This window comes from Scyliorhinus torazame, chromosome 22 (assembly GCF_047496885.1).
Source record: "Scyliorhinus torazame isolate Kashiwa2021f chromosome 22, sScyTor2.1, whole genome shotgun sequence".
NCBI classification, from domain to species: domain Eukaryota; kingdom Metazoa; phylum Chordata; class Chondrichthyes; order Carcharhiniformes; family Scyliorhinidae; genus Scyliorhinus; species Scyliorhinus torazame.
This window is the reverse complement of record NC_092728.1, coordinates 87845232-87871419: the sequence shown is the minus strand read 5'-3', so window position 1 is coordinate 87871419 and position 26188 is coordinate 87845232. Positions and strand designations below refer to the sequence as shown.

At 43.6% G+C, this 26188-nt stretch overlaps 1 protein-coding gene across 2 annotated transcripts; it reads right to left on the bottom strand.

Moving 5' to 3' along the window:
- Positions 1-513: 513 nt before the first annotated feature.
- slc2a8 (solute carrier family 2 member 8) lies at positions 514-26104 on the bottom strand. Of its 2 annotated transcripts, none has more exons than XM_072488526.1 (10): positions 25965-26104; positions 16128-16290; positions 15087-15293; positions 11988-12087; positions 10535-10746; positions 9380-9529; positions 7659-7767; positions 6274-6450; positions 3423-3568; positions 514-2075 (listed from the first exon to the last, which is right to left on the bottom strand). In XM_072488526.1, exons 1-10 carry the CDS (start codon positions 26036-26038, stop codon positions 1920-1922), a joined length of 1494 nt encoding a protein of 497 aa, XP_072344627.1. In that variant the 5' UTR covers positions 26039-26104; the 3' UTR covers positions 514-1919. The 2 variants fall into 2 exon arrangements, with proteins under 2 accessions (XP_072344627.1, XP_072344628.1); XM_072488527.1 differs by having other exon boundaries at positions 9380-9445.
- Positions 26105-26188: the final 84 nt, after the last annotated feature.

The window sequence follows — 26188 nt, the reverse complement described above, 5'->3', positions numbered from 1 at the left end:
AGATTTAGAACTGTTCTAAGATCTATTAAAAGCATTGGTAATGGTGCTAATCAATAAAAAGTAAACAGGACATTTATGGTTATGTTTCTCTATCCCACCCACTCCAAATAACTTGTTGCACCATACTCTATGGGCAATGGTGGATGGGCTGTAAATGAAGCAATGCACTTACTATCTATGCAACCCAAGCTTCCTTCTCAATGTATCTAACTTGGTCTAAGATCGACCATTAACCATCAATTTTTTTCTGTGAATCTGTTCACATGACCATTATTCTTAGGGATGAAAAGGAGGCTTCTGCCCCTGACCTTGCTCATGAACTCGTCTCCCTGGAAAATTGTCACTGGAACCTTTCACCCAACCTGGTGGTGGCAAGGGTTAATTCGTCAAGTGTAAAATTATTTTTGTTTGTAGAGTAAAAGCAGTGCAATCTCAATGAAACAACAGTTGTCAAGTTATATTATCCGTTTGTCTAAACGACTGGAATGGATTAGGTATACAATGACCTAGAAATCATTATATTCAATTTATTACAATAGCAGCAAAACGTTCAACATAATTATTCTAAACTGAATTTGCATTTGAACAAACAAGGTAAACATGGAATTAACAATGGTCCTACATTTTGCTGACATTATTCAGTGAGGTAGTGTTAAATCTAATTCAGATGGAAAATACAAATATGCAATCTGTTAAAACACATAATATATCAAAGCAACAAGGACTATACACCTTCATCAACTCTCATCTTCAACTTAAAATAGTGCAATAAAAAAAAATCTAATTCTGGATCCTGCACTTTTGTTTCTATGTTATGGGTATCAAACTGGGAAAATCAAAAACCCAGATCGAGACTATACACCTTTATCAACTCTATCTTAAACTTAACAACTTAAAATAGTGTAATTAAAAAATTAAATTCTAGATCCTGCATTTTTAATTTCAATGTTATGGGCATCAAACTGGGAAAATCAAAAACCCAGCTCGAGACTAAGTTTTCCAAATAATTTACAGTACACTGGAACTTCTTTATGGCTAATTCCTGCTCCTTTTCATCCAGTGGTCGGGGTAAATGTTTTAAAATCTCCCAAGGATCGCCCATTTTAATATTGTTTCTGTCCTTTCCGTCAACCCCAACCCTGGCACCATTCCCTTGCAAGGCAAGCAAACAATTTGCTCGACAATTTGTCTCTGGCTGCAGCACTGCACAATCTGTTTGGCATTTTCTCAGACCGTGCCCATGGCAACCTGCATCTTCCTCCTCCCCACTATGTGGGGCATACATAAACATTTGGGGTACTATAAATGTTTACTGTGCACAATTTTAAAAAAATTAGGCAACTGTCCGTACTAAGCAGCTGCTCTGAATAGCGAGTCTTAAATTATTTGCTTTTACAAATGGTATGCACGGTGTATGGAAATACTATGGGACCATTTTGACTTTGGACATTAGCAAATTGGGAGATGGGGGAAAAAAAACTTCCTATTTGCTGGTTCCCAGTTTACAATGCTCCCAAAACTACCCCCAATAACTGTTTGCAATATGAACTGCCACCAAATCACTCATACAAATTCAATAGCAACGACGGACAGACAATTGTTTAGACAAATTAGAAGATAAGAGATTAAAACTTAAAAACCAAAACATTTTTAAAAATCAACACAGTGCTATAAGCACTTGGGTCCAAACTGCAGCTTCCACGTGTGCTAGTTTAGTATTTCTTCTCTGTCCGATGTTTCATGCTACAGGGAGCAAGAGGAAGGCAAATGGTGGACTGATGAAAGGGAATGATCAATGGTGATATGATATTGACAGCTGCAATATCAGTGAGGGCCCAGATGTGGTACCACTTAAAAAGATCCATATACAATCACAGTTAAGACACAACTGAACAAAAGCGGCTTTAAAAACAAGTAATTCAGTTCGCCTGCCCTGAAACAGTTGCTTTAAAATGGGCCTCGATTTCTTCTAGTGTTCTCCCTTTTGTTTCAGGAACAAAGAAAATTGTGAAGAGCAGATTCATGAAACAGAAGCTGGAAAAGAGCCAGAAGGTCCCATATTGAGTAATGTTCTCCTAGAACAAAAAAGGAAAAGCTTGTGACTTCTGGTAAAAAAAAAAACACAGGTATGTAAACATTTAAAGGAACACCTGAATGTTTCTCTACAAAATCAAAAAAGTACATAAAATAATTCCACATGGGGCATGACACTGAATAATATAAAATGGTTCCAAATTTTTGCCCCTTTCTCTAAATAGGGGCTGGTTTAGCTCAGTGGGCTAGACAGCTAGTTTGTGATGCAGAACAAGGGAGCAGCGCGGGTTCAATTCTCGTACCAGCTGAGAATTCTGAATTCTCCCGTGTACTCGAACAGGTTCCGGAATGTGGCGACTAGGGGCTTTTCACAGTAACTTCATTGCAGCGTTAATGTAAGCTGACTTGTGGCAATAAAGGCTATTTTTGTAAATATTGCAGTGACCTCAAACTTGAAACAAGCCACATGTCTTCTATTTGGAAGAGCTGCTGTACTACTACGGGTCTGCAAAGGGATACAAAATAGGTTAAGTGAGTGAGTAATCAATTTGGCAGATGGAATATAACGTGGAAAAATGTAAGGTTGTCCACTTTGGTGGGAAGAATAGAAAAACAACATTTTAACTAAATAGAGATGCTATGGTACAGAGGATCATGTCCTCGTACACAAATCAGAAAAGGTTAACATGCAAATAGAACGTTAATCTTTATGGAAAAGAGCACAGAGCACAAAAGTATGGAGGTCTTGCTACAACTGTACAGGACATAGGTGAGACCACAGCCAGAGGAGTACTGCATATTGTTTTGGTCTCCTTACTGGTGGGGTATACTGGCATTGGAAGCAATTGAGAAGGCTCACTAGGTTGATTCCTGCATAGATTTATTGACTTTTGGGGGCTCAAAAGATTAATAATAATCTTTATTGTCACAAGTAGGCTTACATCAACACTGCAATGAAGTTATTGCGAAAAGCCCCTAGTCGCCACATTCCGGCGCCTGTTCGGGTACACAAGAGGGAGAATTCAGAACGTTCAAGTTACCTAACAGCAAGTCTTTCGGGACTTGTGGGAGGAAACCGGAGCACCCGGAGGAAACCCACGGGGAGAACGTGCAGACTCCGCAGAGACAGTGACCCAGGCCGGCATCGAACTTGGGACCCAGGTGCTGTGGAGCCAGTGCTAACCACTGCTACCGTGCTGCCCATTGCGTAAGAAAACAACAATAGTAGATTTAGAAATGAGATGGTAAACATATTTGAGTGTTCTGGCACCTCAATTTGGTACTACACCCCTGGTGTGGAATACTTCAAGATGCCTGGTCAATTCAACACAATATTAAACAATAACTTAATTTTGGACAATCCCACAGTAGAAAAATGTCATACTTACGACGAGATCATGGAACTCCTTGGTTACCAAAAATGCCGCAGACCAGTTTGCCAGGACACAGGCTCCACTTGCTATGCCTCTTACTCTGACTGGAAATATCTCCGACATCACCAACCAGGGAATAGGACCACAGCCAAGTGCAAAACCTGAAGTGGATCAGTTCAGCTTTTTAATCTGTGTTGTTTCTTACAAACATTGCAAAAAATAAATTGTTAAAAGCCATAACTGTTTCTGCTTCGCTGGACTAAGGCAGAGCAATGCAGTGAGCCCCACTGATGGTTCTCTCCTTGTACACAAGTCAATAAAGATTGATCAAAGAGTACTCCAGTGTATGCCTTGCAGTAACTTCAATAGTAATTGGAGGTTCCGGTGAGGTGACTAACCCCTGGAGTGCTGGATACGGGTACATAGTGTGGTGCCTCACTAGTCAACAACTCAGGAGGCCACGGCTGCCGGATTTCAGCATTACGAGGTTTTGACAAAAGAAATGCATACGCTCACCTGTGTGACACTACAGAGGTAAGTCATCATTAGTCTAAAGGGTGGTTCAAGTCCCCCAATGGGGTTTGAGTCCCCTGTCGGAACTGGGGTTCGAGTCTCCAGCTCAGTAGGGTTCGAATCCCTAGCTGATGAGGCACGGCCAGTAAGGTTAGAGTCTTTAGCTGAGTAGGCATGGCGAGCAGGGTTCGCGTCCCTGGCTGTTTGATCAAAGCTAACTTGAACGCCAGCCGGCAAGGTATGATCCGAACTTTTACCACGGGTAGCGTGTCGACCAAGATTCAATTGTTCATGTTCCAAATATATATATTCCCCCCCCCACCTTGGGATATTTACCATCTGCAGCTGGTGTTCAGTTTGATCCTACCCATACCACGTTTTCAATGAGTAGTTATCAATTCCTAAACGGCCGACCGCAGATGAAGCGGGAATTTTTTCGCTCTCAATTGTGAATATTTGGAATTCTCTATTCCAGAGGCAGAGATTATTTTACTGGACTAAATTTGGACGCCTGGATAAATGATCTGGAGGAGAGTTAAAATCTCTCCCTGTACCTCCCTGGAAGCTGGAGAATTTATATATTTTTATCTTCAATAAAAAGCCATCAGTTATGGTGACCATGACACTATTGGATTGGTGGAAAAATTCTTCTGGCTCATTAACATTTAGGCGAGAAAATCAGCTGTCTTTGCTTAGTCTGGCGTGTGTGGCTCGAGACTCGGAGCAATGACTCTTAACTGCCCTGTGAAATGGCCTAGAAATACAGCTGTTTTCGCGGAAAGCAGCTCACCACCACCTTCTCAAGGGCAGTTGGGGATGGGCAATAGACGCTGACTTTGTCAGTGCAGTTACATTCTGGGAATTAATAAACGCGAAAGGCTATGGATGCTCAATTGTTGAGTGTATTCAGGTCCGAGATTAACTCTACACGAATCAAGGGATAGGCAATTGGGCAGGAAAGTGCAGTTGATGTTAGAGCTCAGTCACGATCGCAATAATCAAACGGCTCAAGGCCGTTTGGAATATATATGCTCCTTTTTATGGCAATATTTTCCATTAATAATCCTGAATCGCCCTGTAAAGAGGCCATTTGGCCCATTGAGTCTGCAGCGACCCTCTGAAAGAGCACCCTATCTATCCCCACCCTATCCCCGTAACCCAATATCCCCACCTAACCTTTTGGACACCAAGGGGCAATTTAACATGGCTAATCCACCTAATCTGCATATCTTTGGACTGTGGGAGGAAACCTGAGCACCCGGAGGAAACCCACGCACACACGGGGAGAACGTGCAGACACCGCACAGACAGTGACCCAAGGCTGGAATTGAACCCGGATCCCTGGCAGCAGTGCTAACCACTGTGCCGCCCATGATAAACAGATTAAGTATTCCCCAAAGTTCAGTGACTGGGCACTTAGCAGATGGAGGTGATTGGACCCAACTCCACATGCGCACTTTTCTAATAAGTGGCACCATTCTGGCTCAATTGAAACCTTTCCTCAATATTCCCTTTAGGGCCATTATTTCTAGTGATGGTGGATAGAAGGGACTAAAACCTCAAGCTGCCACAGCTGATAGTAAGGGCGTGGAAGGGGATAGTAAGGGATAGGAAGGGTATGGAATGCCCTGCCTGCAACAGTAGTGGACTCGCCAACACTAAGGGCATTCAAATGGTCATTGGATAGACATATGGACGATAAGGGAATAGTGTAGATGGGCTTTAGAGTGGTTTCACAGGTCGGCGCAACATCGAGGGCTGAAGGGCCTGTACTGCGCTGCAATGTTCTATGATGTACAATGAAAACAGTGACCAGTCAGTGATCCAGGGATGAGGATCTGGGATATGAAAACAAGATCACCTAAAGCCAGCATGCACTCCTTTAGCCAGTTTCAGAAGCAGAACAGCTTTCAAGAGGATGTTTAGTTGCGGGAACCAGATTACAAAAGGTCTCTGGTTTCACAGCCTTGGCCCACGGCGAGTTAACTGATCTTTAAAGGTCCATGGTAGTTGATGCTTCACTTCACTTCAGCACTGAGGTAGAGGGGTCCAGTTATCGGCCCAGCTCCTGTTGGTCAACCAGCAATCATTGCTGAGAATGGAGTACGAGGACATCAGAAGGAAGGATCAGGTTTGATTTTGATCTTGACCGCAGTCATGATCAAGGCTTACGTATGAAGAAAGGCTACTTGGAGAGAAATGTCTTGACATGCCAATGAGGCTGCATCTTCACGAGCAGAGTGAAGTGGAGGGATATATGAATTTTCTTTAACGCTAGTAGTGCAACAGAAACCGTATGAGCATCAGCTTCTTCCCCATTCCCCCAGCAAGTCTTCTCAAATGTTAAACTTACCGGCTATAAAAACAACTAGACAGATGAGAGGTAACCACGTCGGAACGCTTCTTGCCTCAGAAACTGAATTCGCGAACATTAAAATGTCAGTTTTATGAAGTGAGGAGTTGTTAATATCTGCTTGCCAGATTTTAAAATATACCCCAAAGACTGCTGCACTGATGCACATGATCAACGCTGAAAATAAACACAAAAACAGCAATTATCGACAGCTTAAAGCCCGCATCACCAAGTGATTTTTAACTAATTTCAACCTGTCATTTCTATAATCCCCAGTTATGTTGAACTTTCTGGCAGGGACTTGCACCCAGAAATGTGTTATGCTGATATTGGGGGACTCTGGACTGTGCTGCACCTGCACCGTTGGCATAAATCTACATCAGTGCAAGACTGGCATCAACTAGATCTTTGCATGGGGGTAGGGCTATGTAAGCAAGTAGCAAAGTGACAGGAAACATAATTGGAATAGAAGTCAAGAGAAACTCATGTTTCAGTGCAGATCAGTTACATACAAACCATCGAACAAAAACACCGGTGCTACACTGAAGTTACAAGCAGGCTTTCCAAGAAATTCCAGATCGGCATTTTCAAGAGATGCTAAACAATGGGATAATTATAGCAGCAGTATTTCATATTCCCTGCAGTTATTTAATTTTCATCTCCCTCTGAAATGGGAAACTGGAGATGGACTTAGGACGAGGCTACAAGTCTGCAACCAGTCTTGAAGCCATGAGACCCAGACTACTTGTTTGCTAATCCCCGGTTCACAAACACTCGTTCCCGCCACTGCTGAACTACCCGAGGAATTTTTATTTTTATTTTTTTTAATGAATTTAGATTCACCAATTATTTCCCCCCAATTAAGGGTCAATCCACCTATCCTGTGCATCTTTGGGTCGTGGGGCGAGACCTACACAGACACGGGGAGAATGCGCAAACTTCAAAACGGACAGTGACCCGGGGCCGGGATCGAACCTGGGACCCTCGGCGCCGTCAGGCAGCAGTGCTAACCACTGCACCACTGTGCTGCCCTAAAAAAGAAGATGCAATATTAACTGGGGATGCACTGCTGTGTTCAATGGTCTCATTCCACAATTAGGTTGCAGCACCTCTAAGAGTATATCGCTTACAAAATGACACCAAGCTTAATCTTTGGGTTCTGACAACACCCAAAGAATGATTCAAGCTTTGGCTCAGGTCATTTTCAGAATATCAAGGCGGCATTGCTGCTTTAAAGGTTTTTACCAATCGCTTAATCAGCCTGTAATTCTGACAGATTAATTGTTTTTTCTTCAGTTCATGCCGTCACTGGAGTTTCAAAAGTATGTTTACGCAGAGTGTTGAATAACCTGAAGAGGCTTTTTCCCTTTTAAAAAGATGCTCACCTGACACTGCCAGGAGAAGTTTCCTTCCCGCTTTGTCCATGATGAGAGCTGCCACAGCCGTGAAAACTACCTGAACAATACCAACTATCACCGAGCCCTCACTGCTGTTCTGAAAGAGAATGGGCAGGAACGACGTTTGTTTCCATTTGATGGAAAAAGATTTTTAAAACTACCTAGCAGTGAGCGTAAACATTCCTATTTAATTTCCCAGTTAAATTGGTTATTTTAGCTTTCATGGTCATTTACATAGTTGGTTACTTTTTAATGCCTCAGGTAATGCTGTTCTGAATACTGGGCTAAAATATACACCTTTCTTATGCTCCTCAACAACATCTAGCTGTTGCAAAGTACATATCTAACTAGACTAAACTCCTCATTTGTTTCTCAAGAGGGAATGGAGAACTTCAAACACTAAGCGAGAATTCAATTGTGACTCAAAGACTGGCACAGGTAGATTCTGGTGGTGGTTAGAGGTTGATCCTTTTATTTTTATTAATATTTTCTTTACCTCCCAATCACCCTTTCCCTTCTGTGTTGTTTGTCAGTGTGAGGGTGGAGAGTTGGGGGGGGGGGGGGGGGGGGGGGGGGGAGAGGAGGAGTCTTAGATAGTGAGTTACATTTCTCTGTTGGGTTAATTATAATACTGTACATAATAAAAAGGTTACTTGTGTTAAAGTTACAAACCTGGTGACTGCAATTTATTTGGCCTCAGCCAAGGACCTCAGGTAATTTAAAATAACATCTACCATCACTTGTGTTGTGACTCCGGGTCAAGTGGGGCTGGAATTGACCATGCACTAGCTCAGGGTGTCGTGAGAACAAGGCAACATATTTTACTGAACAATATACCAGTGTGTTAACAAATAAATTAACAAATCAATTTACAAAAGGGAAAGGGGCTTTAACGGTGATTACTATTCACACACCCAAGTGGAAATTGTGTGAATGGTATTATGAATACTCACGTACAAGGCTATGGAACAGACGTATAGCTGGTAGGCTGCATCACCTTGAACATCTCAAGGTGCTTCACGGGGCGCTAGCAAAACAAAATTTTACACCAAGTCGCATAAGGAGCTATTAGGGCAAATGACAAAATCTTGGTCAAAGAGGCAAGTTTAAGGAGCAGCTTGGAGGAAAGGAGCGTAAAGGCGTGAAGTTTGAGAGAAAAATCCAGAGCTTAGGGCCTTGATAGCTGAGGCACAATCAGGGATGCTCAAGGAGGTCAGAATTGGTAGTGCATAGATATCTCTATTATATGGTTTGTTTTACAACTACATAAAATAGTCAGCGCGCTTAAGAGACACCTTTGCAACAGCGAATGGCTAATGCCTCACCCAGATTATAGATGGCTGTTCAGTATAAGCACGGAATGCCCTCTCTGGTTTTTAACTGCATCATTTAATCATGATTCAGCTCAACTCTTGTGCACGTTTGGGATCTTGCTATGCTAACCTGGCCTGTACCGTTTAAAGTCAATGCTCTGATGAGACAATGGAAGGTAACTGGAGCTACTTATAAATCCCTCAGGCCAAGCAACAACAATCTGCATTTACTTGTTTCCTTGTATCACAGAGGATCTATGCATGCTGACTGCTTGCCAATTCTAGACTTCGTTCAATGACCGGATTTCTTACATGTCCGCATTATAGAAGATAACTGAACACAATATTTAATTAAAAAATATGAATATAATGCTTGTGGTTCTGCAACTTTACTACCTTAAAATTTGCTTGTTCAAAGATGTTTTCTGCATAAAACATAACTGCATTGATTCCACTCAACTGCTGAAAGAGCATCAGAAATATTCCAATAAGAACAGGCTTGTAAATAGTTGGATTTTTTAGCTCCGAAAGTGCAAATTTGGTATTCTATAAATAATTCAGAAAAAGCATGATCAGTTAAAACAAAATGAATCAGACAATTGCCATAACTTGTTCTTACTCCAAATTGGCAGGGTTTTGATGGCAAACTGTTAGTGTTTGCTGTCAATACCTTTCTGAATTGAATCACAATGTCAGGATTGAACGCAAACAGAGGAATACAGAATTCCCAAAGTTGCGGTCAGACATTCGGTGCTCCAGCACCGGTCGCACTGTGTCAACCACACCCCCACTCTATGTACCCCCACCATTCCCCCGAAGCTGGCAGTGAAATCAACTGATTTCACAAGAACTTCCACATCGCTGTTGAAATAAATACACAAAGCCTCGTTCAACTGGGTATTTAACAGCAGTCTGAATAATAACAATTGCTAAACAGGTGAGCTGGCTGTGCGAAATGTGTGACATGCTATTTTAAAATCACTAGATTTTCTCAAATCGGAATTTAACTAAAAGTTTTTTCATGAAATTTCAGCTGTTTTTTTATAACCCCACAAAATAAAATGGTAGTGATCAGACTGTTCCTGCTTTTCACTTCCTGGTTGGCTGCCTATGAAAATGCATTAATGCGATTGGCTGCTTGACCAGCAGCTCCAGGGCGATAATCCACATTAACTTTCACTGTGCAACTGCGTCATTTAAAAGTTCTCGCTGGAGAACATCTCGGTGGCCAGTGAAGAGCACAAAATCTAGACCAATGCTACTATAACTGTAATTGGCTAACCAAGGTACAGGTGATCTAAATTCAGTGTGTTTGATTGTCAAGATGTTGACCATTTGGCTTTCAATTCAAGTGCAACAAACTACTGTTTGCTACATTGCTTAATAGCCCACTTGACGAGTCCCCTTTTATTTATTAAATTGGGAAGAGCTTGCAGTCGCTCTCAATAGGTGATTGTTGAAAGGCAGGGGAAGGAGGGGGTGAATTTCAATTCAATGTATCGGTACAAGCGAACATCTACTTAAGGTTCAGATCTGGGTCAACACAATTACCTGCTCATCGCAACTTGTTTCGATCTGCCTACATTCCCATTCAGAATCCACGTCAGGTCCTCTGAGCCATGCCAGCACCTGTAGTGCCTCAACACGTTGGTTCTTTCTCAGCAGGTACCTCGGAGTTTCTGGCATGAAGCACATTAGTACAACCATGACGGCTGGTGGTAAGGAACACAGCACAGCAAGCCAATACCACGATAAGAACATTCCTGATAAAAATGAAACAAACCTTAATGTAGTTACTTCCAATTATATCCTCATTGAGCTACTGCAATGTTAGAATGAATTTTTTAAAAAATTTCAATTTAGCGTGGCCAATCCACCCACCTTGCACATCTTTGGGTTGTGGGGTTGAGACCCACACAGACAGGGGGAGAATGTACAAACTCCACATGGACAGTGACCCGGTGCTAGTTATAATTTTAAACGGGACCGAATCAGATTCAATATTCAATCTCCAAAAATACAGGCCTTTCTAATTTCTTACTGGGAGCCCAGTTCTCTGACAGTTCACAGCAAGATGATCAGCTTTTCTGAGTCTTCAAGACTGTTAATGATCGAGCTGTGTCTAGTACAAAACTAGCTGCACCACAATCAGAATTTACAGTGCAGAAGGAGGCCATTCAGCCCATCGAGTCTGCACCGGCCCTTGGAAAGAGCACCCAACTTAACGAAGCATATCTACTTGATAAAGAGCACATGCATATGCCTCATCCTGTACAAGCTGCGCGTGTTGTAGTGATATTATTTGATGAGCTCATGGTGTTCTATGTACTTGGTGGTTAATTTATCAGTCCCTCTTGGTGCACGCTTCCTCTTTACTGCAAGTGCACAATAGGTCAGCGGCCTGGCTTTGAAGTTCAGGAAAGTAGCGCTTCTAAGCTGCTCGCCAAAAAGGCTTCTATTCAAGCCCACACTGATTGTAGAGTAAATGAACCTGAGCCTGGGCTGGTTTCACACCAGAGTGTGAAAGCATCCCAGCAAAAGGTGCCAATTAATTGCAAGATCAAATCTCTTTTATTGCAACTATGTTCCTCTACCCACATAACATTTCTCGTCAATGTCAATGCTCTTTACTGTGGCAACAGTGATGATCGAGAGCAGGAATTCTGCCTGGCTTGTGGATGACGAGAAGACATTCAAGCTTGAACGTGGCATGCCTTTACTTTGAAGAAGTGCGGTTGGCCAAGCGGCACTTGCAAATTAATTAATTAAACCGATTGAAGCTATCAAAGCAATATGGAAAAGAGATTGTAGGTAAAGCCATTACCACCACAACCTTTGCACGTCACAATGCTCGTTACAAGAGGACAGCAGAAAATTAAGCAAGTGACAAATTGTCAGGTGGGAAAGGAAAAGCCCAAGGGTGAAGAGAGCGTGTCAGGGGAACCCACAATAACTCTGCCTTTTAAAAAACCATCAACCATAAAAATAAAAACTCAAGTCATACCACCGACATATGCACCCATGATTCCAGTTACCACCATCAGCTGAACAGTGGATCCCAAGAGCCCTCGGACTTTAGGATGGGCCGTTTCAGAAATGTACACCTGGAAAAGAAAACACCCCACAAAAATAAAAACCACTTGTTTCGAAAGTTTCTTAACAAAAATATTTCTGCGCATCAATTAAATGACACTCTTAAAAGTACTGTTATTACATAGTTTGAAATTGGGTAAACTCAAAAGTGGAGAGAGCTGCACGCTCCAGTTTTGTTCAAATCGCCTGTAAAGAACTGTGATACATTAACTCCAGTTTTCTTTTTTTTTTTAAATTTAGGAGTACTCAATTATTTTTTTTCCAATTAAGGGGCAATTTAGCGTGGCCAATCTACCTAACCTGCACATCTTTGGGTTGTGGGGGTGAAACCCACGCAGACATGGGGAGAATGTGCAAACTCCACACGGACAGTGACCCAGAGCTTGGATTCGAACACAGGTCCTCAGCGACGCAACTCCATATCGGAGTTGTTGATATTACTCATGGGAGCCATAACCAACCAGTTTTCAGGAACTCACCATTAGATTGATTAGTTCTTTGTAGGTTATCAATGTCTTAGCCAGGCCTGCCCTCTATTGGTCGAGGAGGGTTCCTACAGGCTCCATTTCGGCCAAAGAGCAGATGAAGAGTTTAAATACTGTCGATGCTGATCGTTTAAAAAAAAAAAATCTCACTCTTCCAGGAAATGGTGAATTTTAAAGCCCAGAGAGCAGCCATTCCAGGAAAGTGGAGAAGCTGCTGCCTTCTGGCATTAAGCAGATGGGGCAGTTCCCCAGGAGGTACTGGCCTGATTTCTGTAGAGTTGGCTTGTTTACGTGCTGAATGACCAGAAAGGCATAGAATTGTTGGCATGCGTTGAACTTTGCCCTGTGACATGAGTCACCACCATATGAGGACAGGAGGGTTTTCTGGGGAGGGAATGAGGCAAGCAAAGGACAAAAAGGAAATCTGGCCACTTTAGTCTTCATTCTGCACTGCAAAGCACAATGCAACATTTTTGGTTCTGGTATGTTTTTTATTCGAAGGGATTCGGTTTTGGCTGTTTTGGAAAGATTGCTCTGGCACACATGCTCCACGCAATTTATTCTTGTACTTGATCTTTGATGCTTCATTTATTTGGAAAATTTGCTATAGTATCCTCTGGCTGAATTTTGTAAAGTAAAAAGGTGCAATCAAAACCACTTTTGTCTGTGGCCGAGATTATGAAAAATGTTGAAAGGGTCAGACACAGACAATCCTGGTTAATCATTGTGGTGTTTTGAGCTGAACATGCAGAGTTTAGCGGTGATCATGTGAAGTGTGTGAACTACCCTTTTCCAGGTTGAGAACTTTCCAACAAACTATATGGTAGATGGGCTAAGATTTTAATGTATAAAAGAGATCGCAAAACAAAAACTAGACAAAAGCATATAATTTTTAGGCAGTTAAGCCTTTGGTATTCAGCACATTTTTTCTTGTCCTTTTCCAATGTAATTCATGAATTCAAAAGAGCTTTATTTACAATTAAGTGTGCAAAGCAGGGCAAACAAAATGGCTCATTATACGGTTATTAGATTGTGACTTGAAAGTCTAGGTTAGCAGAGGCCAATCACATGAGAAGCAACCCAACTCGCCCAGCAGAAAAAGTAGGCAGATTTGGGTCAGACATTGGGTTTACACTGCACCCAGTTTTACACTCATTTAAACTGTTAGCTCAGTGGGCTAGACGGCTGGTTTATGATGCAGAACAAGGCCAGCAGCGCGGGTTCAATTCCCGTACCAGCTGAGAATTCTGAATTCTCCCTCTGTGTACTCCCGGAACAGGCTCCGGAATGTGGCGACTAGGGGCTTTTCACAGTAACTTAATTGCAGTGTCAATGTAAGCCTACTTGTGACAGTAAAGGTTATTTATTTAAATAAGTGTGCAAAACACACACGGGATGCAAAGCTCCCCACTTCAGATGAAGTTACAATGACCAACTTTGTTACCTGTCTCTTGCTCGTCACTGATTCTGTGCTTTGCTCATTGGGTTGTTGACCCTGGCTGACTTCTAATAGAACATAGAACATAGTGTAGAAGGAGGCCATTCGGCCCATCGAGTCTGCACCGCCCCACTTAAGCACTCATTTCCACCCTATCCCCGTAACCCAATAACCCCTTCTAACCTTTTTGGTCACTAAGGGCAATTTAGCATGGCCAATCCACCTAACCTGCACGTCTTTGGACTGTGGTAGGAAACCGGAGCACCCGGAGGAAACACACGCAGACACGGGGAGAACGTGCAGACTCCGCACAAACAGCGGGGAATCAAACCTGGGACCCTGGCACTGTGAAGCCACAGTGCTATCCACTTGTGCTACCGTGCTGCCCATATGATATATGATATGTATGAAATAATACGAGAGACACCTTGCTCAAGGGTGAAATTGTAGTAAAACTGTTAAGTATCTTAAGGGATTCAATCACCAGCCACCCCTCACTTCAACACAGACATTGAGTGACAGTTTTCTAAGAGGCAGCAATTCAGTTTAATTTTCACTGTCAAGCTTCGAGTGAACGGATGGACACAGGGGAGAGTCGTTAACACAATTCTGGTAATTGTTAAAATATAGGAGGTTCATTACACATTGAGTGACTGCAAATTGTTCATTGGCTTGGTCTTTTACATTGCTCTAAAAATCGCATTTTAAACTTTTTGTATCGAGCAATTGCTCGATACAGGAGATCAACCTTCAGCAATGTTGTGTCTTAAAAAAGGGCACTTAAGCAAAACTATCCAATAATTACTAAATTAGCCCAATACATCTCTGGCATGGTTTGCAGGTCACAAAATGGTGTCAAGACCGGCATCGCACAAATGATCATTCATTGTCCCAAGTGCAGGAACGGTCAGAGATACAGAAAACGGGCCAGGTTCAGGGTAGAGCACAAATGGTAAGGGGAGTGTGGTTGAAATTGACTTTGCACACTGCATTTTTACAGATTTAAAGTAGGCTGTTTTTGTCAATAAGATGCTCACATTAATATAGGTCCCTATAGTCCAGCTCAATGTTGAGACATTGTACTTACTGGCACAACAAGCGAGGTCACTCCACTGGCCACTCCAGTCAATACTCGTCCACCGTACAGCATCCAGACATTCTGTGCTGCGATGATCAGTGTAAACCCAGTGACATATGGAACCGCACAGATCATCAGGCTCAGCTTTCTGCCAATTTTATCAACAAGCCATCCTCCAATTATGCCACCCACGGCTGCTCCTATTGTAACTAAGGACTACAAAAGTAGTTAGATAGCTATTTCATTGAAATAAACATTTCAATTCTTCCATTTCCACTTATATCAATTGGGCAGTAAACACATACAATTCTCAATAAATGAAACTACTTGTGTAATCAACCAATTTAAATTAATCCACTCCAGAGTCAGGCAGTCTATGCATTCACTCAGAGTGGCATAAATCTTCATGTTAAAAAGTCCAATCTTCAGCTTGAGACTTCAGTATTCCAATAAATCCAAAAGTTGACTAACTGGGTGCATTGTACGATGGCTGACAGAGGGAGTGTGAAAATGGAGCAAATAAATAAGTTTCTAACTGAACAGTATAATGGAATACTGCATGGAAGCACAGTGATTTGCACTGTTGTTTCACAGCGACAGGGACCCCAGGTTCGATCCCCGGTTTGGGTCACTGTCTGTGCAGAGTCTGCACGTTCTCCGTGGGTTTCCTCCGGGTGCCCCGGTTTCCTTCCACAAGTCCAGTTAGGTGAATTGACATTCTGAATTCTCCGAACAGGCGCCGGAGTGTGACAACTCGGGGATTTTCACAGTAAATTCATTGCAGTGTTAATGTAAGCCTACTTGTGACACTAATAAAGATTATTAAAATGCTATTCTCCAAGCCCATGTTAACCACCACCAACCTTAAAATGGTGCTGGTGGGAGGAATGCAAAATTAAAGAGGAGAATCAAACAGCCTGTGCCAAATTCAGCAGCAGGAAGAGTACGCCAGTTAAGGGGAACTAAAGCTGGAATATTTAAAGAATTTGCCCAACTATACCACATGCAAAGGTTGGAGGAACATCCATACATTATTGCATCATTGCTTACCCCAAACCAGGAAGCCTGAGTGGAGTCAAGGTTCAGATTTGGGTTTGGATTAGCTTCCAATTCCGGAATGGCAGGAGAACTGTAACCGAGGACAAATCCAAAACTAAGAGGCCCCAAAACAGCAACGAATGTAGCCAGGTACAGATTCCTATTACATACGTAACTGTGGAAACACAGGAAAACAGAGGCATTGTTTCATCCACAAATGTTTGAAGGTTTGAACATTTAACACTGGAACAAGGATTGTAAACTACACATACCCAGAGTGTACAATTCCTTGCTCATTCGCAGTTTGAAATCATTTTGTGGCACAGCAAGCAGGATTCATCAAACACAAAATCTATTATTTAACTAGAGGGAAATCATCTCGCTAACAATTGAGATTTGCAGGACCACAGGGATTCTTTGAGAGAATCAGACACAAGCTGAAGAAAGTAAAAGGTTCAGATAGAATCATACAGGAGGCCATTCGGCCAATCCAGTCTGCACCAGCCCTTGGAAAGAGCACCCTACTTAAGCTCTCATCTCCACTCTAGCCCCGTAACCCCACCTTTTTGGACACTAAGGGCAATTTAGCATGCCAATCACCTTAACCTGCTAATCTTTGGACTGTGGGAGTAAACCGGAGCACCCAGAGAAAACACGGTAGCAGTGGTTAGCACTGTTGTTTCACAGCGCCAGGGTCCCCAAGGTTCAATTCCCAGCTTGCGTCACTGCCTGTGCGGAGTCTGCATGTTCTCCCCGTGTCAGCGTGGGTTTCCTCCTGGCGCTCTGGTTTCCCCCCCACAAGTCCCAAAAGACGTGCTATTAGGTAATTTGGACATTCTGAATTCTCCCTCAGTGTACCCGAACAGGCGCCGGAACATGGCGACTAGGATCTGTTCACAATAATTTCATCGCAGTGTTAACGTAAGCCTACTTGTGACAATAAAGATTATTATTATTAAACCCACGGGGAGAACATGCAGACTCTGCACATACAGTCTCCCATGCCGGGAATCAAACCTGGGACCCTGGAGCTGTGGAGCAACAGTGCTAACCACTGTGCTACCGTGCCGATGTTCGGTTAAGCACAGCTACTTGCAAATAGAGCGTCATTGAGTTGAGTTTTCAGCGACAATACTTTCTACTTTCCTTCTCAGTTCATTGGGCAATATACCACAGGTGTCTGTTCACAACCCCGAAACAATGTTCCTTTTGAGCTGCTTGTGGAGAAGTGCCCATATGGCGCTGTATAAAAGATTTTTTATTTTGATGTTGGTGTGCTATTGCTTTCAAAGGCAATTTTTTTTTTTTTTTTAAACTATGAAAAATGGATGATTAAAGTGCCTTGCTTGAAACTACTTATTGATACACAGCAAATGAAATTATCACCGAGGCAATTTCAGACACATCTACTTTCCAAATTGAACTAGACTCAATTACTTTCCTGCGTTCTGGTGGGAAAGATGGATATGAAAATGATAAATATTCTTAGATGTTAAATGCTGATTAAGAATAGGAATGTGCAGAGGATTGTGTTCCCCTGAGTCAGATGGAGATTTTCAAACTCACGAGGGGCCTGGACAGAGTAAGCGGGAGAAACAGCTCCCTCTCATGGAAGGATCGAGAATGGGAGGGTACACATTTAAGTAACTAGCAAACGGAGCAAAGTAACACGAGAAAAAACTTTTTCATGCAGTGAGTGGTTAAGGTGTGGAATGCATTGCCCGAGAGAGTGGCTGCACAGTAGTGGTTAGCACTGTTGCTTCACAGAGCCAGGGTTCTTGGTCCAATTCGCGGCTTGGGTCACTGTCTGTGTGGAGTCTGCACGTTCTCCCCATGGCTGCGTGGGTTTCCTCCGGGTGCTCCGGTTTCCTCCCACAGTCCAAAGATGTGCAGGTTAGATCAATTGTTCACGCTAAATTGCCCTTTCTAGGGAGGGAAAATCTGTTCCACATTCTCCTCCAGAGGTCTGTGAGGTAAATGTTAACGCTCAAGGATAACGGGTCAGCAGGTTTGCCCACAGACAAAGACTTTTCCTGGCATATTCCCTATCAATCGCCATGTGATCTTGTAATCTGTTCTTTTAACAATGAAATGTAACATCGAGACATTCACTATTCTTGGTTTAAAGATACATCCAACTCTGTCACATCCAACTCAGTCACATGCAGAGACTGGAGGCCAACAGTGCATTCATTCTACCATTTAGCTATGCTAATCTAATCATAATGTTCAGACAATCACTTCATTCTTTGAACTGCTTGCTAGCTACCGTAAAGATACCTACTGATTTTGATTTACAATTGTTCACTGGATTGGAAACCTGCATTATTGAAGGTAGGGAGGGAGGAATCAGGCAACCGCAAACCCGTCAGTTTAACATCAGTTGTGGGGAGGTTATTGAAATCAGTGATGCTTGGACAGGTATCAGTTGATCAAAGAGAGTCAGGATGTGCTTGTGATGGGGAAGGCATGGTCTGATTTAATCTGGTCAAATAGAAGGGCACTAACCTGTACATAGAATTTACAGTGCAGAAGGAGGCCATCGAGTCTGCATCAGCCCTTGGAAAGCGCACCCTACCTAAAGCCCACACCTCCACCCTATCTCCATAACCCCACCTAACCATTTTTGGACACTCAGGGGCAATTTAGCATGGCCAATCCACCTAACCTGCACAACTCTGGACAGTGGGTGGAAACCGGAGCACCCAGAGGTCACCCATGCAAACAGGCGGAGAACGTGCAGGGAATCGAACCTGGGACCCTGGAGCTGTGAAGCAACTGTGCTAACCACTGTGCAACCGTGCTGCCCAAGGGAGTGTCTATGTGCACAACTGTCTCTAGGGGAGTGTCTATGTGGACTTCCAGAAGTCATTTGATCAAATTTGCAAAAAAAAAAAGGTAAGCATGGATCTGGAAGGAACCTTGAGAAATGGGCTTCTAATTTGCTGGGAAGGAGAGACTGTTCTGATTGGTGGGATGTGGCAAGTGGCATTCTCCAGGGATCTGTACTGCAGGCTCTCAACATGCTTGTTAATGGCTCAGATGAGCTGCATCCAAAGTTTGCAAGTGAGACCAGGTTCGGAGGCAGTGTGTGTTGTGTGGATGATGGGAGCAGCAAGTTACAGAGATACACACAGACACTGTCATTGTGCAAAACTATGATCGATGTGTGACAATGGAGGGAAATGTGAGGTTATCAACTTTGGATCCAAGATGAAAAAAAAAAGAATATTTTCATAATAGCGAGATTAGGAGCTGTGGAGGAACAAAGGGATTTAGGTGTCAGTGTACTAAAATTCCCAAGAGCGGAGTACACAGGTATGAATAATCAAAAAGGTTAATGGCATGTTGGTGACTATCTAATGGAGATTGGAATTCATAAGTCAGGCAGTCATGTGCTTCAGTTATACAGACCCCGTCTCTAGTACTTATAGAATCATAGAATTTACAATGCAGAAGGAGGCCATGCGGCCCATCTAGTCTGCATCAGCCCCTGAAAAGAGCACTCTACTTAAGCCCACACCTTCACCCTACCCCCGTAATCCAGTAACCTCACCCAACCCAACACTTTTTTGGATTCCAAGGGGCAATTTAGCATGGCCAATCCACCTAACCTGCACATCTTTGGGCTGTGGGAGGAAACTGGAGCACCCGGAGGAAATCCACGCAGACACGGGTAGAATGTGCAGACTTCGCACAGACAGTGACCCAAACCGGGAATCGAACCTGTGAAGCAACTGTGCTAACCACTGTGCTGCCCTTTAGAGCAGGAGTTGAATAATCCAAGCTGCTTCAGGTGATTCCTTAATAATAACCCACCTGTTTAGCAGAATCATGAAAACAAGCGGTGAATAAGCTGCTGGAAGATGGATGCCACACTGGCAAGAACCTGGGGTACAGCAGAGCCAACGGTGCACAGGAACGAAGGTCAGTGTTAAATTGAGAATGTTGGAAACAAGAGAAGAGGAACTGCTATCTCTGCTGGAGGCTTCACTGGGACCACTAACAGTCAGGGACATAACATTTCACCAGTGTAAAAACATTTTAATTCACGTTACAACAACTGCCCCGGATAACAGCCTCAACGGTCAAAGTAAATGTTGTAAGGGAGAAGATTGAAATCTGCACAAGTAGGGGTGTTGTGTAGAAGATAGCTCTGTAATGGATTTTGGGTGAAAGCCAGCAATTAGGAAGCATTACTAAACAGCTTTTGAATTGTAGCAAGGATATTAAAAAGAAGTATATGTAGGAAATCTATAGGCAGCCCACACGCTACCTCAGGCACTGCACTCTGGCAGACATTAAAAGTTTTGCCTGAAGATGACAACTGTTCAATGCCTTGTGCAACTACACTCGACATACAACATACCAAGTTGAATGAAGAGCTGTATCACATTAGGGTTTACGCACCAAACGTCACCAAAATTGTACTGGACATGGATGGCGTAAGTGAAGGCTCAAAGTATTAAATTATGGGTCTAGAAATCTATCTAATTGCCTTCTTAAATATATTGCATAGCCTGTGGTGGAGAATTCCTCAGATTCACCTTTCTGAGTGAAGAGGTTTCTCCTCATCTCAGTCCTAGACGCCCTACCCCATATCCCGAGATTCTAACCCCTTCTCTGCCCCCTGCCTCCAGGGGAAACATCATCCCAGCAACCAGTCTGGTGTCAGAATTTTATACGTTTCTAAATTCCTGTCAATACAGGCCAAGTCAACAATCTCACCTCGTACGCCAATCCTGCCCATCCCAGGAATCAGTCTTGTGAACGGTCATTGCACTCCCTTTATGGCAAGTATAGCCTTAGGAGGAGACCAAAACTGCACATAATACTCCAGGTGTGGTCTCACCAAGGCCCTGTACAACTGCAGCAAGACATGCTTATTCCTATACTCAAGTCCTCTTGCGATGAAGGCCACCATACCATTTGCCTTCCTAACTGCATGCTGCACCGCGCCTGCTTGCTTTCAGCGACTGCTGCCTTGGTACATCAACATTTCCCAATCCAAAGTGGATAACTTCACATTTGTCCATGGTATACTGCATCTGCCGTGTATTTGCCCAACTTGCCTAAATCACCTTGAAGCCTCTCAACATCCACCTCATTCAGATTCCCACCAGGCTTCCTGTCGCTGGCAAACTTCAAAATATTACTCTCCTCATCCAAATAATTGATGTCCATTTGTTACATTGTGAGTAGTTGGGGCCCGAACACCGATCCCTGGGATCACACTAGTCACCACCTGCCACTCTGAAAAGGACCCTACTGTTTCCTGTCTGCTAACCCAGTGGCTCCCAACCAGTGTGCCATGAAGACATAATTAAACTGAAACTAACCATAGTCTTCAGCTCTATGGTCGGCGTCTCCAAGACTCGACGGATCTTGGGTCTCCCGTGCATGCGCTGGCTGGGAAAGAGCTGGTTTAGCACACTGGGCTAAATCACTGGCTTTTAAAGCAGACCAAGGCAGGCCAGCAGCATGGTTCAATTCCCGTACCAGCCTCCCCAAACAGGATCCGGAATGTGGCGACTAGGGGCTTTTCACAGTAACTTCATTGAAGCCTACTTGTGACAATAAGCGATTTCCGTTTCATTTCATTCAAGAGCCGTACATGCCTAGTTTAGACATTTTATGTCGGTCAGGCCCTTGCGCACGACCAATGGGACTTGGAGCTGAAGTCAAAGGTCTCATGCGCCTGCCCAAAACCTTTAAAAAAAGGGTGCAAAGCCCCCGGGAGAAGTGAGAAAGACAGGGAGGGGTAAAAGAAACCGGGGGGGGGGGGGGGGGGGGGGGGGGGGGGGGGGGGGGGGGCAGGGTGAATATAAAAACAAAGTTCTCAGTAAGGGAAGAAGACAGAGAAAGTACAATTTGTGCCTCGAAATATATTTTGTATATGGAGCTGCACCATGACATTTAGTACGTTGGGAACCGTGTTAAACAATTCTTAATACATACCAATATTTTACCCTCAATCCCAGGTGCTTTTAACCTCTTATGTGGGACTTTTACCACAAAGCTCTCTGAAAATCCAGAAAATCCTTGGAGTTTAAAAAGTGTGAGGGGTGATCAGATCCTGAGGGGGCTTGACAGGGTAATAATAATAATAATATTTATGTCACAAGTAGGTTTACATTAACACTGTAATGAAGTTACTGTGAAAAAACCCTTGTTGCCTGTTTGGGTACACAGAGGGAGAATTCAGAATGGCGAATTCACCTAACACCACGTCTTTTGGGACTTGTGGGAGGAAACCCGAACACCCGGAGGAAACCCACGCAGACACGGGGAGAACGTGCAGACTCTGTACAGACAGTGACCCAAGTGGGCATCGAATCTGGGACCCTGGCGCTGTGAAGCAACAGTGCTAACCATGGCGAGATGTTTTCACTGTGGCAGAGTCTTGAACAAGGGGTCATAGCTACAAGATTCAGCTTTCCTAAATGATTAGCTATTTCCTCTGTGATTCCAGCATCTTGCCAATAATTGATGTTGAACTAACTGGCTTATAGTTCCCTGCCTCTCTCCCTTTTTGAACAAGGGAGTCACATTGATCGTTTTTCAATCTTCCGGTACCCTCCCGGAACTTAGCGAGATACAAAACATTTCAACCAAAGGGTGCACTGTCTCTGCAGCCACTTCCATTAAACCCTAGCGTGCAGTTCATTGGGTCCTGGGGACCGGTCTGCCTTTATTCCCTCGAGTTTCACAAATACTCTCTCTTGTGACTGGGATTTTTGGAAGTTCTCCATGTTATTTGCAACACATACACTTGTCCGTTCAATTTTAGCCACCGTCATGCCTTTTAATTTAAAGCAGAGCAAGGCAGGCCAGCAGCACGGTTCAATTCCCGTACCAGCCTCCCCGAACAGGCGCCGGAATGTGGTGACTAGGGGCTTTTCACAGTAACTTAATTGCAGTCTACTCGTGACAAGCGATTTTCATTTCATTTCCCCAATTTATCTTGGTCCACTCACACCGCTTCCTTCATATTTCCTTTGTTTAGGTTCTACATTACATCCTAATGGAGAATTCTATGTTATGGTCATTGTTAAGTGACCATAACAAGATTAATTAACCATTTCACACTGCATAATACCAAATATAGGAGAGCCTGTTCCCTAGTTAGTTCCTCAACAGGATAGTCTAAAAAAAAATCTCGTACACACTCCGGGAATTCATTTTCCACAGTACTGCTGTTAATTTGGGTTGCCCGATATGTAAATTAAAGTCACCCATGATTACTATAGCACCCATGTTACATGCATCTTTAATTTCCTGTTTAATACCATCCCCTGCTTCACAACAATTGTTTGAGGTTGATACACAACTCCCGCTAATGTTTCTCGCCTCATGTTGCTTCTTAGTTCCACCCACACTGATTCAACATCCAGATTTTGAGCCAATACCCTCACTCATGATTGCTCCGATTTCACCCAACAACAACACCCCACCGCCTTTTCCTGCTTGTCTGGCCGTCCTAAATACCAAGTAGCCTTGGATATTCAGTTCCCAGCTTTGGTCACTCTGCAGCCATGTCCCCATAATCACAATCATATCGCATCTATTTTTAATCAATTTGTGCTGTTAATCTGCCTACCTTACAGCAAATGTTCTGTGCATTCACATAGTGCCTTTATAGACTTGTCTTAATTTTACACAAGGATTTTTGTACTATAGCCCTATTTTATGTTAGTGCCAGTTTCCTCTGTTTCCACTTACGCTTCCTATTTTGCTGACCAATTCTATCTTAGTTTCCCTGCTCAGGTACCTATCCCTCTGCATCCTAGTTTATTCCCCCTGCCCCCAACAGCACTAGCAAACACCCCTGCGAGGATATTGCTCTCTGCCCAAGGCCGAGACTCCTTTGGAGTATTCCAAGATGGATACGATGGGGATGTTAAACAAAGGCCTCATTTGCCTCCTCAGGCAGCTCGGCACCATGTCCGAATAGAGCAAGGCCTTTCTAGGTGTTCTGACGGCTTTTTAAACCCTTCAACCAATAACACTAAGTCTGCTGTGATCGGACTCTGTATATTTGGCTGCTGTTTGCATATTTGGCTGCTGTGTTTGCCCACATTACAACAGTTTAAGCTTTTGAAGTGAAGGAAGGCTCAAAATGTGAGGCCATGCTCCACATCTTTCTTCCGAGTACTTTTATACTGCTTCCATTCCCAGTGGACATGCTGATGATATCTGAGAATCTAGCAAATATCACATGCTGGACACTGTGCAGGCTTCTTTCACTGTAATGCTGATGCCATGACACAGCCAACATCGTACAAAGTCTTACAACACCAGGTTAAAGTCCAACAGGTTTGTTTCGATGTCACTAGCTTTCGGAGCGCTGCTCCTTCCTCAGGTGAATGAAGAGGTCTGTTCCAGAAACACATATATAGACAAATTCAAAGATGCCAAACAATGCTTGGAATGCGAGCATTAGCAGGTGATTAAATCTTTACAGATCCAGAGATGGGGTAACCCCAGGTTAAAGGGGTGTCAGTTGTCTCAAGCCAGGACAGTTGGTAGGATTTCGCAGGCCAGATGGTGGGGGAGCCAACATCAGGAATGGTACCGGTCACCCATGTGTCACTGCGAAATGTATTTGGCTGCGCAGTGTATAAATGGTAGATAGGGTGAGATGTCAGATTATTGCTACATTGGAACAGCATAACTCCTGCCTACAGGGTCCTTTCTATTTACTTACACCCTTGCAAGGGAAATCTAACACGTTGGCTGGGATTTCTCACACCCCTTTGACAGATATTACCTTGAAATCACAGTAGCCTCCTAAGCATCACGGTATGCAGAACAATGCAGTATTAAATATTACATCTTTGATAGGTCAGTAACCAAATTATAAGATTTGGAGTGAGTGGCAGACAAACTTGCAAGACTTCATGCGTCCACCATGATGACTATCGCAGAGACACTGATAAGAATAATTTAGCATGATCTTTAAAAAAATGGGCTTAATATGCAGCTGGCAAACTCACCGAATGCATTGAAAAAGATAAAATGCAGATGCAACAGTTAGTGAAAGTAATGAAAGGCATATATACAATGCAAAATAAATAAAGACAAAACCAAAAAAACTGCAGCTGCTGGAAATCAGAAATAAAAACAGAAGATGCTGGAAACACAGGAGGTCTGGCAGCAACTGTAGTGAAAACCAGAGTTAACGTGCTGAATCCAATATGGCTCTTCATAATCCGGACTTGAAAATACAACGGTGTAAATAATATATATATTTCTTCAGCCAGAGGGTGGTGAATCTGTGGAACTCTTTGCCGCAGAAGGCTGTGGATGCCAAATCACTGAGTGTCTTTAAGACAGAGATAGATAGGTTTTAAAATCAATAAGGGGATCAGAGGTGAAGGCAGGAGAATGGGGATGAGAATAGTATCAGCAGAGCAGACTCAGTGAGCCGAGTGGCCTAATTCTGCTCCTATGTCTTATGGTCTTAGATAAAAGTCAGCTGGAAAACTCAGTCACAATGTAAATAAATTACCGCAACTGGGATCAGAATTATAGAAGTGGGAGGCAGTTCGGCCCATCCTGTCTGCACCTGCTCTCCAAGTGAACAATTCACTGAGGACCCTCCTTCCACCTTCTCCCCATAACCCTGCACATTCTTCCTGGCCTAATTTCCCGAGGTTCCACTGAATGTGCCTCCAGCGCACTGCCAGGCAGCTCACTCCACACCCTGGCCACCAGCGGTCTTGGCCAATCTGTGCCTGACCCTCTCCAGCCTCTCAGCACCAGTTGCCCCCTCATTTACTCTTGACACTCGGTGAGACTGATGCAAAGTCTGCACAAGCTGCAATGGGGGGGGGGGGGGGCACTCACTGAAAATACTGCTCCTGCCCGGTGTCCCTCTCTGAAGTTGTCTCCAGTAAAGGTCGGTGTTCTTCTCGAGACATTCTCCTCACTCTGGCCTCAAGGTCCTCGATGGGAGTGGGGCGAGCGCACGTGACCCTGACTCCTCCCCCCCCCCGCGCACACGTGACGCTCCCTTGACCGCTCCCTCCGCGCGTGACCCTCCCCGGCTCTGCCCCCGCGCGCACGTGACC